The following is a 15,946-nucleotide window of genomic DNA, read 5'->3' as shown; positions in this document are numbered from 1 at the left end:
TCATGTAAAAGATCACCAGTTAAGTAAGCTAGCTTACAGGCTCTTAAACAATAATAACTGTATAATAGAGAATCATAACTAGGCAGAGGTGCCATGGTCAGACCATAACAAACTCACCTTCACACTTCAAAGGAAAGAGAACGGCAAAAAGACAGAGGACACTACACACTGCCCTAACCAGAGGAAAAGTGGACAACCATAGCTTCTGGTCAACAGCAATGAACGACCAAACAAACAAACATAATACCCACTAACATTCACTTCATGAAAAACTGGGACAAATTAAGTGGAAACACAGTAAATGAAATAGCACCACTCAAAATTAAAACAAAGAGGAAACAACAACCACGCCCTGGTTCAACGAGGAACTATTACAGATGAAAAAACTGTGCAGGAAACTGGAAGGAAAATGGTCAAAAAAACAAATCAGACATGAGAAAAACCACATGGAGGAAAGCCCTAAGCAAGTGCAAACACACCATAAAAAGAGCCAAAGCAGAATACTTTAGCACATGCATGTGCCCAGAAGAGATAAACACAAATAAAATATATGAACTAATGAAAAACGTATTGAACACACAAGCTCTGCTAACATTAAATGAAAAACTACCAACAGCAGACGAGCTCGCACAATATTTTGAAGAAAAAATAATAAAATAAGATCAAACCTTGCTGCAACACAAACAACATTCATAGATTTCCTACACAAATGTGAAATCGAGGACCACATCAAGGCAGACAGAATCTGGTCCTCCTTTAAGATACCAACAACCGGTTCAGTTAAAGCACTACTGACAAAATATGCACACGCCAATTGCCTACTAGCAGCTGCCCAAACTACATGATGGAAACCCACCAGATTGGTTCATCAAAAGCTTAACTGAACCATACAATACATGTTCTCGAAAGGTCATTTCTCTTTGACAAGGGCAACAACCTACTCACTCCAATCCCTAAAGACGACACCAGAAAGATCAGTGACTCACTAATTACAGACCAGTGGCATCAATACCACTGCTGACAAAAACAATGGAGGGACTAGTAGCAAAACAATTAATTGAATACCTAACACACTACTCGGTCCTTCACAGCTCTAAATCAGGCTTCAGACCATGCTGTACCACTGAAACAGTCATAACCACCCTGATCACAAATTCAGAAGAATAAGCCAAGGCCAGTCAATACTACTACTACAATTCAATATGTCAAGTGCCTTTGACCTAGTTGATCACACAAGCCACATTGAGCCTGCAAATAGGTGGAAAAATGTGGGTACAAATGTAACAAATAAATAATTTAAAAAAATACTAATAACCCTGCTCAACAACATAGGAGTAACTGGAGCAGTACAGCCTAGTTCAGTGGTTTTCTAAGAACTAGATTACTACCTTGTCAAGATGTCCAATGAATTCTCAACCTCTTGGATCCCTGAATGCGGGGACCCTCAGGGTTCCCTGATATCACCAATATTATTCAGTGTCCTGATGGCTCCACTTGGCAAGCAACTGGACAAAATGGTTTAAAACCCATTCATATACACAGACAATGTCACCATCTGCATACCTTTCAACAACAGCATCACAGAGATACTGGATAAAGCCAAAAAAAGGACTCTACCTTATGGAAATTGGGCCACAACTGTCAAAGTTAAACTGAACTGAAACAAAAACCAAACTCCTGGTTTTATCCAGCCAGCAAAATCCCACTACTTACCAAAACCTCATAATAGATCCAACAATCTTACACAATCAAAACACAAATAAAATACTAGGAATCATTTTCGTCATTCCGATTTCCATATAATTTATAAATATGTTAAATAACAGTATCTCAATATTGATCCCTGTGGCACTCCACTGTTCACCCTCCTCCATGACCATTTAACCCTACCCCTGTTTTCTGTCTAATAACCAATTTCTAATCCACACCAGAAACATTGCCTCCTGTGCCTCCTGTCCCATGACTCTTAAATTTTCTCATGAATTTCTCATGAGGAACTTTATCAAAAGCTTTCTGACAATCTAGATACGCTACATCAAACCGGCTCATCTTTATCGACATTTTTTATTCACTCCCTTCAAAGAAATGAAGCAAATTGGTGAGGCAAACTTCTCTTGCCTGACCCTGCTGACTCTGGCCCATTAAATCATGTTTGTCTATGTGTTCCGTAATTTATTCTTTATAATAGTTTTGCCCGGCACTGACGTCAGGCTTACTGGTCTGTAATTTCCCGGATCACCCCTGGAACCCTTTTTAAAAATTGGTGTCACATTGGCCACCCTTCAATCTTCAGGTACTACGGATGTTTTTAATGACAGGTTGCATATTACTAATAGTAGATATGCAGTTTCATGCTTCACTTCTTTGAGTACCCTTGGCTGTATGCCATTCGGTCCCGGGTGATTTACTACTCTTTAATTTGTCAATTTGGCTCGTTTACATCTCTAGGTTCACCAAGATTTCTTTCAGTTCCTCCGCATCATCACCCTTGAAAACCATTTCCGGTACAGGCAGATCTCTTACATCTTCTTCCGTAAAGACGGAAGCAAAGAATTCATTCAGTTTCTCCACTATGGCCTTGTCCTCCCTGAGAGCCCCTTTTGCTCATTTGTGATCTTAATGGTTCTACAGATTCTGTCACAGACTTTCTGCTTCTGATGTACCTGAAAAAGTTGTTATTGTTTTAGCCTGTTCGTCAGTTTCTTTTATATTCTCTTTAGCCTTCTTATTAATGCTTTGCACCTGAACTTGCCAGTGCTAAACGTTGCTTCTTATTTTCTTCATTTAGGTCCTTTCCCATTCTTTGAAGGACAGTGTTTTGGCCTCTTCTCACTTCACCTCTTAACCATGCTGGTTGTCCCATGGTCTTTGTATTTTTGAAAGAGTAAAACATCGATGCGCTTCTACTCATTCTGCACCACTCAGGATTTTTGAGACATCAGCCCGCCTCTTTTCCAAGCTGAAGAGCCCTGTTGTTTGGACATTAGTCCTGTTTGGGGTGCTCAGCAGTGAGGCATTACCTTCTCACTTTTGTAGTTATTTGTGAGTATTGTGGTTACTTGTTATCTAATGATAATTAGCAGGCGATGTATTGAGTTTTTGTCACTATATTGCCACCAATGGCTGACATATCTACTGGTTTCATTGATACTGTAATGCTGAGACCATGGCATGACTTTTTCTGTGGCAGGCCTCTTTTTGTGAAACAGATTGCCAGGGGCCTTTGCATGGGGTGTTGGGACAGTATTGAGAAGCTTTTTAAAACGCATCTTTTTGTACAAGCATTTTAGTAATTTGATAGTGCCAGGATTGGGTGAGTAGTTAGCACAAAGACAGACACACTGCTGTACTGCTGCAGTTGTCTTATGACATCTTGTTTGTATGTATATATTTTTATTTGTGTTTTTTAGTACTGTAAGCCACTTAGGTTTTAGGCCAGGCTATAAATGGTTAAAATAAATAGAGGAGCATTTTCGATAAACGTCTAAATCAGAGTTTGGATGTTTTACAAAAACTTCCAAATTCTGAACAGGAAAGGTCATTTTATTAAAAGATAGGCATCTATCTTTGTGTTCGAAAATACTATGGACGTCTTGTGATTGGACGTTTTTGGGGGGGTTTGGTCCATTTTCGAACAGTGGCCAAGCCAGGTCACAGTACCTGGCAGAAACCCAAATTGTGGCAACACTCCATACTGCAAATCCCAGGGCATTCGGTTGCTTCCCATGTCTGTCTCAATAGCAGACTGTGGACTTTTCCTCCAGGAATTTGTCCAAACCTTTTTAAAACTCAGATACGCTAAATGCTGTTACCACCTCCTCCGGCAAAGAGTTCCAGAGCTTTACTATTCGTTGAGTGAAAAATATTTCCTCCTATTTGTTTTAAAAGTATTTCCATGTAACTTCCTCGAGTGTCCCCTAGTCTTTGTACTTTTGGAACGAGTAAAATTCGATTTACTTTCTACTCATATAGGATCACTTATAAAATCTTAACCTTGGGTTTACATTCGGGCCCACCGCCTTACTTACCCTGCTTGCTCATACCACACTTTCCTACCAGGTCTCTACAATCAATCGTCCCAGCAAGACCTGCACCTCATTACCTAGCTTACCATTTTTCTCCATTATGGGACCCACTCTTTGGAATGCCCTATCCTTACATCTTCGACTGGAGCATGTGCTCCAAAATTTAGGGTAAGGTCTAAAGACCTTTTTTATTCTATGATCCCTATGGAGTGTAATGTAATATTGTTAACCAACATTGACTATCCTCACTTTTTCCATCCCTTATAGGGTAGCTGAGAGCGCCATTTGTAGCCTAGAACCACTCCTCTTTTCTTCACTTCCCTATTCTATCCATGATGTAACTTTCTTTCCTCTTTCTTCACTTCCCTATCCCATCCATGATGTAACTTCCTTCCCTCGTTCTCTACTGTTCAAATTAGAGTAATGTCAACCACTCAGAATGGATTCCTGAATGGGGTAGTAGATCAAATATTGATTAAACATGGACACTAGGTGTGTGAGAAGTAGAGAGGCTGGCCATGAGGGGTTGTGATTTTGTCCTATAGTATACTATGCTATACTTTGTATTGTTGTTTGAATATTTTTTACTGGTGTAATTGTCTATTGGCTCATGTTTATTCTTACTGTACACCGCCTTGAGTGAATCCCTTCAAAAAGGTGGTAAATAAATCCTAATAAATTCCTGGAGGGGAAGGGGGGGGGGCGCTTTAAGGACTATAGGGGTCACAGGGGAGGGGGGGGCGGGGACGTTGGGGTGGGTGGGAGGTTGGATGGGGTTTAGACATATTCTGAGGTGGGAATATATAAACTATAGAGCTGTTACTGAATCTGGTTTATGTTGTACTGTTATGTATTTTGTGGCAAATTGTGTAACTTGGTTTGAATTGCCTTTAATAAAAAATGTTGAAACTTATAAATCCTCAAAAATAATATATATAAATTGTGATTTTTTTTGTTCTTCACCAGATTTTTGCTCTGCGAAATGTTGAGCTGTCGAGATTCCAGAAGTATGTGACCAACTGTATTAGAGTATTTTCTGTCCTGATGATCCCTATTGCTGCAACAGTCCCCTCTGTAAGTCCATAAGACTGTGGAAGCATGCGCAGGGCAGGAGTTGTGTTTTGGTATGTGAGGGCTCTGGGGCATGTCCAGGGCAGATATTGCTTTGAAGCTTTTGCAGGGCAGATGTGCTTTGTGCATGTGAGGGCTCTGGGACAGTGCACAGGGCAGAATGTGTGTTTTGCACGGGCTGTGAGAGTGTGCACAGGGCAGGAGATATGCTTTTATTTATTTATTTGGATTGGATTTTGCTCACACCTTTTTCAGTAGTAGTTCAAGGTGAATTACATTCAGGTACACTGGGTATTTCCCTGTCCATGCCGGGCTGACAGTCTAATTTTGTACCTGAAGCAAGGGAGGTTGACTTGCCCAAGATCACAAGGAGCAGCACTGGGATTTGAACCAGGCACCTCTGGATGTCAAGACTGGTGCTCTAACTACTAGGCTACTCCTCCACTCAGTGCAGGAGATGTGCTTTGCGCATGTGAGGGATATGGGAGAATGCACAGGGCAGTATATGTGCTTTGTGTGGGCTGTAGAAGCGTGCACAAGACAGGAGATGTGCTTTTCACGTGTAAGGGCTCTGGGAGAATGCACAGGACAGAATGTGTGCTTTGCATGGGCTATGGGAGTGTGTGCAGGGCAGAAGATGTGCTTTTTTGCATTTGAGGGCTGTGGGAGAATGCACAGGGCAGAATGTGTTTTGCACAGGCTGTGGGAGTGTGCACAGTGCAGGAGATGTGCTTTGCGCATGTGAAGGTTATGGGAGAATGCACAGGTCAGAATGTGTGCTTTACATGGGTGTGTGAGTGTACTCAGTGGCAGGAGATGTGTTTGTACATTTGAGGGCTCTCCAGCTCTGGGACAATGCAGGGCAAAATGTGTGTTTGTACCGGCTGTGGGAGTGTGCTCAGGCAGGAGACGTGCTTTGCACATGCAAGGGCTGTGCAGTAGGGGCTAACCTGCTACTCTGTTTCCACTGTAGGTCATCTCTCTCTCTTCTTCCTCGACCCCCCCTCCCCCCGTAGATCTGCACCACTTGTATTCTTTCCCCCTTCTCTCCATCCCTACCATGTGGGTCTGGTGTCTCTCTTTGCTGCTCCTTCCCTCCCCCCCCCCCGAATCACCACACAGGTCAGTACCTCTTTATGCTCCCTCCCCCTTTGCCTGTCCCTCATCTCTTTCTTTCTCCTACCTTTACTTTCCCCCCCCCCCCCCCCCCCCCCCCCCCCCAATGTATCTGGTGACTCTTTGTTCTCCCAGCAGTCCTCTAGAGTCCCAACAGGTGACTGGCAGAGGCAGTGATGTAAAAAGGTTGCCTAAGGCCAGTTCCACCAGAGCCTTTCCTGCTGCATACCACCTCCTGTGATGTAACTTCATATGGGTAGGCAGTAGGCACGGCCGAGGACAGGCTGTGGCGGGGCTGGCCGCAGTCAGCTTCTTTAAATTTCTGCCTCCGTTGGTCACCTGCTGGGACTCTGGAGGACTGCCGGTGGGGAAGCAGAACCAAATGATAATCCCATGCACTGTATAACATCAAGTCAATCTTTAAGCATAGGACAACAACCATCAAAAAAAGAAGAAAATATTACCAAAATAATTATTTTAACTATATAACATCGTGTAAAAATATAAATGTGAGAATTGTGCTCAGATTCAATCTTCACTCACTACACCATGAGAGCAAGTAAAGGGAACCATCACAGAACACTCTGTTTCAATATCAAATCATATCAAAATGAACACCCAATAAAAAATCCATAATGTACCTTTAAGAATGAAAATGGAAACTGGTGTAGCAGCGGATCCAGCTAGCTTCCTTTATTATAATAAATAAAAAATGTCCCAAGGAGCACCATCACCACATAAAACCAGCAATCACAAAATGAATCTTGTATCACTAGCGATTCCCTGATGCACATCTGGGTTTCGCTACAGCTTCTTCAGAGGGAATCAATACTCCTAAAAATCAAAACTCAATGAGAGCCATTCCTTCCAAATATTTCCATACAGGTTAATCCAAAAAAACAATCTACCACATATTTACAAAGTGAATATAATACATGACAAAAATTTATATAATATATAGCAGATTACCAGAAAGATCATTGACTCTCTGCTGGCTCACTGTATAGAGACAGACATTGTAACAATTCCCCATGGCAAAGGTCAATTTTATTTAAAAAGTTATACTGATTGCAACACTTCACGGGTGGTGTATTGCATCAGCCTCCCATGCCAGTTGTGTTATATTGGTCACACTAATTGTCCATGGAAATTGAGAACAGCAGAACATCTGAGCAGTATAAGAACTGGAAAAATGATGGCTCCCCTGATTGAATATCGGACCAATTTTGCATATACTTTGGAAGATTTGAAGTTTGTGGCTCTCCTTCAGCTATCTGTTCATGCTGGGGGGGGGGGGGATTTCTTGCTCTTTGTTAATTAAAGAATAATGTCTTATATTTCAGTGGGACACTGTGAGTCCTCATGGATTGAACTGTGAGTTTGAATTGCTTGAACCTTATTAAGATCCTTAAATATTTTATGCTTCTGGTTGTTCACCCTTTCATGATATTGGTAACTATGCAGGCGAGATCTGCTGTGATGATGTCATTACATATTGACGCTGTTATATATTTCTGGCATTATTTTTTACCGTTGCCAGAAATCCCCCAGTCTGAGCCACAGAGAGTCAATGATCCTTCTGGTAACCTGATATATATTATAGTCCTCTAGCACTATCCCCTTACACTGTAAATTTTCTTAATTTTTTGTGAGCCACATTGTGCCTGCATGAGTGGGAAATGTGGGATACACGTGAACAATAAATAAATAATTTGTTTGTAATGTATTATATTCACTTTGTATATATGTGGTAGATTGTTGTTTTGGATTGACGTGTATGGAAATATTTGGGAGGAATAGCTCTCATTGAGTTTTGATTTTCAGGAGTGTTGAGTCCCTCTGAAGAAGATGTAGCGAAACCCAGATACATCAGAGGATCGCTAGTGATACAAGATTCATTTCATGATTGCTGGTTTTATTTGATGATGGTGCTCTTTGGGACATTTTAATTTATTATAATATAGTTGGATCCGCTGCTACACCAATTCCCTTTTTCAAGTGATCCATCACTCAGATAAGCTTTTTTTCATTCTTATATGAACATTATGTGAATATTGTATGAACTTTATGGATTTTTTATTGAGTGTTCATTTTGATATAATTTGATATGGAAACAGAGTGTGCTTTGATGGTTCCCTTTACTTATTATGATGCAGTGAGTGAAGTTTGAATCTGAGGACATTTCTTTAATTACCCCACTGTTTATGAAGCTGCACCAGTGAATGGGCTGTGTCAGTATTAGTGCACGGCAGCTGCTAGTGCAGCTTAGTAAACGGGGGTTATATTTTTACACCGAGTTATATAGTTAAATATAACCAAAATTAAAAAAAAATGTTCTTCTTTTTTTGATGTTTGTTATCCTATGCTTAAAGATTGACTTGAAGGCAATCCCCACTTCCCCACTTGTCTGTGACAAAACATTAGTAAGCTCGACTCAGGAGAGAGACCTTGGGGTGTTGGTGTCAGAGGATCTGAAGGCGACGAAACAGTGTGACAAGGCGGTGGCCGTAGACAGAAGGTTGCTAGGCTGTATAGAGAGAGGTGTGACCAGCAGAAGAAAGGAGGTGTTGATGCCCCTGTACAAGTCTTTGGTGAGGCCACACCTGGAGTATTGTGTTCAGTTTTGGAGGCCATATCTTGCTAAGGATGTAAAAAGAAAAGCTACAAAAATGGTATGGGATCTGCGTTACAAGACGTATGAGGAGAGACTTGTTGACCTGAACATGTATACCCTGGAGGAAAGGAGAAACAGGGGTGATATGATACAGACTTTCAAATATTTGAAAGGTATTAATTCGCAAACAAACCTTTCCAGAGACGGGAAGGCAGTAGAACTAGAGGACATGAAATGAGGCTGAAGGGCAGACTCAAGAAGAATGTCAGGAAGTATGTTTTCACGGAGAGAGTGGTGGGTACTTGGAATGCCCTCCCGCAGGAGGTCGTGGAGATGAAAACAGTAATGGAATTCAAACATGCATGGGATAAACACAAAGGAATCCTGTTTAGAAGGAATGGTTCTGTGGAATCTTAGCGGAGATTGGGTGGCGACGGTAATTGGAAACAAAACGGGGGCTAGGCAGACTTCTATGGTCTATGCCCTGATCATGACTGAATAGATAGGGATGGGCTGGAGTGTAAATTTTAAGGGGCTTCAATGTTAGCTTCAGAAGTTAGTACAAGAACAGTACTGGGCAGACTTCTACGGTCTGTGCCCTGAGAAAGGCAAGGATAAATCAAACTTGGGTATACATATAAAGTATCACATACCATGTAAAATGAGTTTATCATGTTGGGCAGACTGGATGGACAGTACAGGTCTTTATCTGCCGTCATTTACTATGTTACTATATTTGATGGGGGAATTAATGCCACAAATATTCCATGTGACAATTTTAATGGTTTCCATAATCCACTAAAGGTTTTTGTGCCCAGTTCCCTCCGCCCTTATACAAAATGAGTTCCCAATTCAAAAGTATAAAAGCACAATAAATATGGTGTCTATGGGAAGCAGCCATATATCCCAATACTTATTTGCATCCCAATGATCCCCACCCATCTTATCCAGTATTACTGTCTCCCTATTGCCCTTCCCCCCTCTTTCCCACCCTCCTTCATCCATCCAAAATCATGTATTCACTCCCACTATCATACTGTTCCCCAACCATATCTTTTAACTATGCATAAGAACAAAAGGTAAGCCATTGGAATACTACAGTATAGAGAGTCCTAGTTATCTAGAAAGTCTTCAAACTTGTTACATAATCAATGAATTGTCTTGTCGACTGGCATTCAGAGGACTGACACTTTAGCCTGTTGTTTCTATCTGGGACACGCTGCCATCTTGCAGGAGATTTTTGGTTTGAAGTTGATGGATGCGCCTCAGACCTGAGTTCTTTTAACTTCAGTGGAAATGTCACAGGTTGTGGTGCAGACAAATTGCACAGTATGGAATAATTGATATACTAGATTGCCTCTGCCCAGGTGTGTGTTTATTAACCAGTGGCACTGCAGATTCTTGTACCCTCTCCCTCTTCCCCCCACTAAGTTTTATCTTCCTTTTTAACACTGTGTGCATGTCTGTCCTAGAAGAAAGGTACATCCTGAGCACACTCTCCTCACAGACAGATTTGGAGTCCACAGCAGGAACTAGTGCTGGGGCAGTTTCCTTCCTTCATGACTCTTACAAACATCTGCATGTCTCATTTGATCTCATTTGTTGTAGTTAAAAGGATGCTTTTGAAGGCCTGGCAGCCTTTTGATCACTGATCAGAAGAGTTTCCAGTGCAGCTGACTGATTGTGTTTTTCTTTCCTTTGCAGTCTGTGGCTCTGTACTGGGTCTCCTCCAGCTGCGTGGGCCTGGGACATAACCTGCTGCTACGTTCGCCAACTCTTCGCCATATATGTCGGATACCAAGGACCAAATCTGACTCGGACACGCCCTACAAAGATATAGTCAGGGCCTTACTTGTAAAATGTTCTTTTCATAGGTGATTCCTCTCCTGTATATTCAATAAAGATATACATTGCCTTTCAGTGTGTGGTTATATGGAAGTGCTTCTGCTGTCAGAGCTGTGGCCTCATGAATGATTCTAAACTGTTGAACAGTGGCAGTCTCTTAAAACGATAGTGGCACTTATCCCACTAGCAGGTGCTGCTGAAAATCTTTGCAAACTGTAGCAGCGCTATCCAAACAGTGCCAGAGTGGTCTGGGGCAGAGCTGGGAGTTACCCAGAGAGCAATGTAGATTCAGCACCGTCAGTAGAACTTCAAGTGACAACTGTTGGGTCTGATTATCACCTGATATACAAATGTAAACTGAAACTCTGGAAGGGAATAAACAGCTCATGAGCAAAAGAAACAGTATTTTTCTCCAATTTTATTAGTTACCTGTAAAACAAGACCCCCTGTAGGCATTTTAAATGCAGTAATTGTAACACTTGTTATCATTACTACGGAGTGTACAGAATTTATCGATCCAGTGAATTGTAAGACATGTAAAATGACTTCTAAGACAAATTGTCATTCAACTTTTGTGATTATATATTGAGGTGCCTGTGTAATAAAATCTATGTAGGGAAGACCACAAGAAGGCTACATGTTAGGATCAATGAACATAAGTCCTGTATCACACGTCAAAAGGAAGGAGCACTGTCAGTGCCACATTGTGTGAAGACGGGACATAAATTTGCAGAACTACTTTGTTTTGCAATACAACAAATCCAAGTCCCACTTTGTGGTGGGAATCCAGATCGCTGTTTAGTACAACATGAACAGCGTTAGATCCATCGGTTACACACAATGGAACCAAAGAGTTTGAATACCTCTTTTGAGTGGGCTGTGTTTCAGTGAAGGCTCAAGTGTGTTTTAAGTTTCTGCCCTCTTAGGCTTTCTGTAGTTTGTTTACCCTATTCTGATTGGTGGGTTTGTGTTGGCGTTCTATTTACAATCCGGCGCCATTTTGGAAAGGGTATGCTGCAAAAATGTCAGATTAACAGCAAGTATATAAAACTTTCCAAATTCTATACCCCTTTTTTCCTGTTACTTTTATACTTTGTATTCACTTTTATCTTTTTTGAAGATGGGGTTTTGAGGTGTATTTCAGCACGTATCTGGTCTCTGTTGACAAAGCCAATGGGCAAAATGGTCCCCATTGTGAGTTATTTTTACTGCTGTAATTGTCTGTTGCTTATGTTTGACTTATTCTTGCTGTATACTGCCTTAAATGAATAAATAAAAAGCTAAGGGCTTCTTTTTACAAAGCCACACTGCTGATTCTTAGTGCGGCAAATGAGAGGAAGCCCATTCAATTCCAATGGGCTTCCTTTCATTTGCTGCGCAATCGCTAGCGCGACTTTGTAAAAGAAGCCCTTTGTACCTTTTGATGTTTAAAAAAAACAAACTCTTTTTGAAGCTTGTTTATGATACTTGCATTGGCATAATACCCTGTTTGAAATATATGAGCACATAATGCAGTTAAAAGAAGAAATAAAAAGGGAAGAAATTTATTTAAAAAAACGAAATATCACAGGAGGTTTTTGGCCAAAGATTAGGCAATAGTCCATTTAGTACTAGAATTGTTTCTGTGCATTGTCTCTTGAGTATTTTGGGCTTTTGAGGTCTTTTCCTTCCTGCCATTTGTGATGAATGTTTGGATATTGTTAAGCACTGGAAGTTTACATCCGCAGTATTTTGTTTGAAGTGGTTTATGGTGCAGTGTCAGCCACTGTAAAAGCACCAAGGTTTTTAATTTGTTTTCATTAGCTGCGGTCCATGTGTGTTGGAGACTATTTTGCTTGAAGGTAAATATGTTTTGTTTTCATTATTTAAATTATTATATTCTGGCTTGGATATTGTGAGTTTAAGTAGACCATGCAAACTGCAAGCTCTGATAATCGCCAGCAGCTCTCACTGGTTCTTAGTCGTACAAGCAATCTTGAGTTTTTGGTTTCGGCTTCAGATGAAACCATGATGAGTTTATGCTGCAGTTTCACTTCTGGCTGAAAGCTTTCAGAGGGTTTTGGTGCAGTTTTGGTTGGCCTCTACTCTTAATACTTAAGAAGTCATTTACTAACTGGGATCTTGCCAGGTATTTGTGACCTGGATTGGCCACTGTTGGAAACAGGATTCTGGGCTTGCTGGACCTTTGGTCTTTCCCAGTATGGCAATACTTATGTACTAAATGGGCCCTGGGACACATAACATGCACTGCTTTAAATGACCCTTATATATAGATTAACCTTGTTTTAAGACAGCATGAACCACTTGAACTCATCCTTATTCAAACAGGAATGATGCATGTGTGTTTAAAATCATTCGTTCTTAAATCACTTGGTATATATTATTCTAGTTTCCTAAAACTGGTAACATAGCTTCAGAATTCTACAGGTGTGTTCCAAGAGCAACGGTGATACAGCATCCAAGTCGCTACTTCTAATGCCGCCCCCAGGAACCTGATCTCTCTTTCATCTTCTATTTCTTCTCCCTCTGACATTGCTTCATGCCTGTAACACCTCCACTATCCCTGTGCCTCTCTCTCAATTGTACTGCTTGCCTCCACTAGCTTTCCATTTCTGTCTTCTCCAGTATTTAATTAGAAATTTGAGACAGAAGCTTGAAATATGCTTGTTTCCTGTCACTGTGTCTTGTTGTAAGGCTGTTTGTACTGTTTTATATTATCTGTTTTGTGACTGATGTTCGGTGTTGGCTATTTCTTGTATTTACTGAGCATTGCTTAATGAAGAATATTGATGCAAAACAGGAAAAACTCAGGATAGCAAACTTACATGCAATCCTCTGAACAAGCAGTCAGTGTAAGGTGACAAGATTAGGTGTGAAGTGCTTGTATTTTACAACCTGATGAGAGTTGAGCAGTAGCTTTTTAAATCAAATGAGAGGCTTTCACTTGTAAGTCAGATGTGAAAATCAATCATGTAAAGAATTTAAAACAAGAAAAAAGAAAGGGCAGAGGTGGTGTGATTCTCCTTGAGTCATTTTTGGCCAATATTTTTTCATTGGTGGTTAGTGGGGACTCTCTGTTGGGTCCAAAATTGGTTCTGGGGGGGGAGGGGTTGTCGGGGCAGGAGCCATGCCAGTCGTGTCCTGCTGTGATATTGCCCGGCCATGGAATAAGGTTTCCAGACATGGCAGGAAAATGGCCTGCTTGAGGCCTGAGTCCTGGATCCAGTGCATGTACGAGAATCCGGTGGATCTGGGAAATACAAGCTCTGGAGCTGGGAATAGACCTAAATGAAGCCAGGGCCTCAATGTTTGAGCTGCCTGGAGAAGTTCTGTGGCTTTCACGGCCTTTTGCCGCACCTACAGAGGATCCACTGGGGCTTGAACTGAGGATGGGAATCTAGTCCTGAGCCCATGGGGACTAAGGTAAGGGGTCAGATAGCCCAGAAATTGTATTATTTTAATTTTAAATTGCTATTTTTGGATCTGTAGCACTGGGGATCCAGAGGTTAATTTTAAATTTTAATTTGATATGGGATCCTGAGATCTGTAAGAGGTGGGCTAACATGATGGTGAGATTTTTGAAAAAAATTCATTTATGTAGTTTAAAATTGTATGGGTGGTTTTGAAGCTTCTGATTGGTTGTTTTGCACAGATGTCTAGTAGCACTGCATACATCCAGTAGCGCTATAGAAATAAGTAGTAGTAGGTCATTGAGGACATGTCTGAGATGATACTGAATTTTATTTGATGTGACGTGGATTTCTGGTGATTTTGAGGGTAATTTGGGTTTTAAAAAATGTATAAATGTGTTTAACATACTAAATGACGGCAGATAAAGACCTGAATGGTCCATCCAGTCTCCCCAACAATATAAACTCATTTTACATGGTATGTGATACTTTATACCCGAGTTTGATTTGTCCCTGCCTTTCTCAGGGCACAGACCGTAAAAGTCTGCCCAGCACTGTTCCTGTACTAAAAGTTCTGAAGCTAACGTCAAACCTCCTTGAAATTTACACTCCAGCCCATCCATATCTGTTCAGCCACGATCAGGGTGCACTGCAGACTAGAAGTCCGCCCAGCATTAGTTTTAATCTCCAATTACCGGTGTTGCCACCCAATCTCTCCTAAGATTCTGTAGATCCATTCCTTCTAAACAGGTGTTTATCCCACGCATGTTTGAATTCCATTACCATTTTCATCACCACCTCCAGGGGAAGGGCATTCCTCATGTCCACCACCCTCTCCGTGAAAAAATACTTCCTGACATTACTCCTGAGTCTGCCCCTCTGCAACCTCAACTCATGTCCTCTGGTTCTACCATCTTCCCATCTCCGGAAAAGGTTCGACTGCGGATTAATACCTTTCAAATATTTGAACGTCTGTATCATGTCACCCCAATTATGTCTTTTATCTTCCACCTTGTCGGACCTGCCAATCCAACTGCAACAGCTTTAGGCTTGTTTAGATGGATCAAACAATAAAGAACTACAACGCAGATGCAGCAGCTTTATTCCCTTGCCCTTTAATTGTTCTGTCTGTCTGCCTGTCTTATCTAGATTGTAAGCTCTTTGAGCAGGGACTGTCTTTTTGTGTATGGTGTGCAGCGCTTGCGTATGCCCGTTAGCGCTATAGGAGTAGGTTGCTTGCTTTGTTTAAGTGCATGGCAATGACGGCTGCGGGGGGGGGGGGGGGGTGTAGAAATAGAGATTAACCAAATTGGCTTCCTGCTTACAATGGACTAGATAGGCTCACCTTCCACCTCCAGTCTATTGCACCTCTTTCTTTAACTTTCTAAAAGATTTGTGCAGCGCTGGGTTACGGCTGGTGAAGCTGCATTACTGTAAGCAGTAGCGGCCGTGAAAACAAACAAGCACTCCTGTCATTAAACCTTATTTAAGCTTGAGAACGCCCGATCCGCCAAAGTTACGCCCCCCTTCGCACGGAGGATCGCAACTTTTAGGGAGGACTAGATTGTTAAGGAAATAGCGTTAATGTAAAATGTCCATGTGTAAACGGACTGGGCAAAGAAAAAAAAAATTAACTTTTAAAAGGTTTTTAATCGAATCGGGAGGATCCTGCTGTATCCGTCTTTTACCTTTTGGCTGCAGTGAACCCAAACTCACTGTCACTTGCTACTTGATCTCCAGCCGCGGTTCCCTTCTCTCTTTGCGTTTTCAAGTCTCGCTCCAGCCTCCAGTTTTGTGAGCGCGTGCGCTCACCACCTCAGCGTGAAGTGGATTGATCATGAGCATCGCGAGCTGAAATCTGCAGC

General features: G+C 41.5%; 1 protein-coding gene across 1 annotated transcript in view; it reads left to right on the top strand.

Annotated features, from left to right (window-relative positions):
* The window catches only part of LOC115460410 (cytochrome c oxidase assembly protein COX18, mitochondrial-like), a 43,461-nt gene extending 32,757 nt beyond the window's left edge, over nucleotides 1-10,704 (top strand). Inside the window, 2 exon segments of the mRNA XM_030190189.1 lie at nucleotides 4,992-5,099; nucleotides 10,531-10,704. Of these exon segments, the coding sequence (XP_030046049.1) occupies nucleotides 4,992-5,099; nucleotides 10,531-10,704 (282 nt within the window).
* Nucleotides 10,705-15,946: the final 5,242 nt, after the last annotated feature.

Source organism: Microcaecilia unicolor, chromosome 1, assembly GCF_901765095.1.
Source record: "Microcaecilia unicolor chromosome 1, aMicUni1.1, whole genome shotgun sequence".
Lineage (NCBI taxonomy): Eukaryota > Metazoa > Chordata > Amphibia > Gymnophiona > Siphonopidae > Microcaecilia > Microcaecilia unicolor.
The sequence above is the reverse complement of the archived record's forward strand: the minus strand, read 5'-3'. Positions and strand labels throughout refer to the sequence as shown.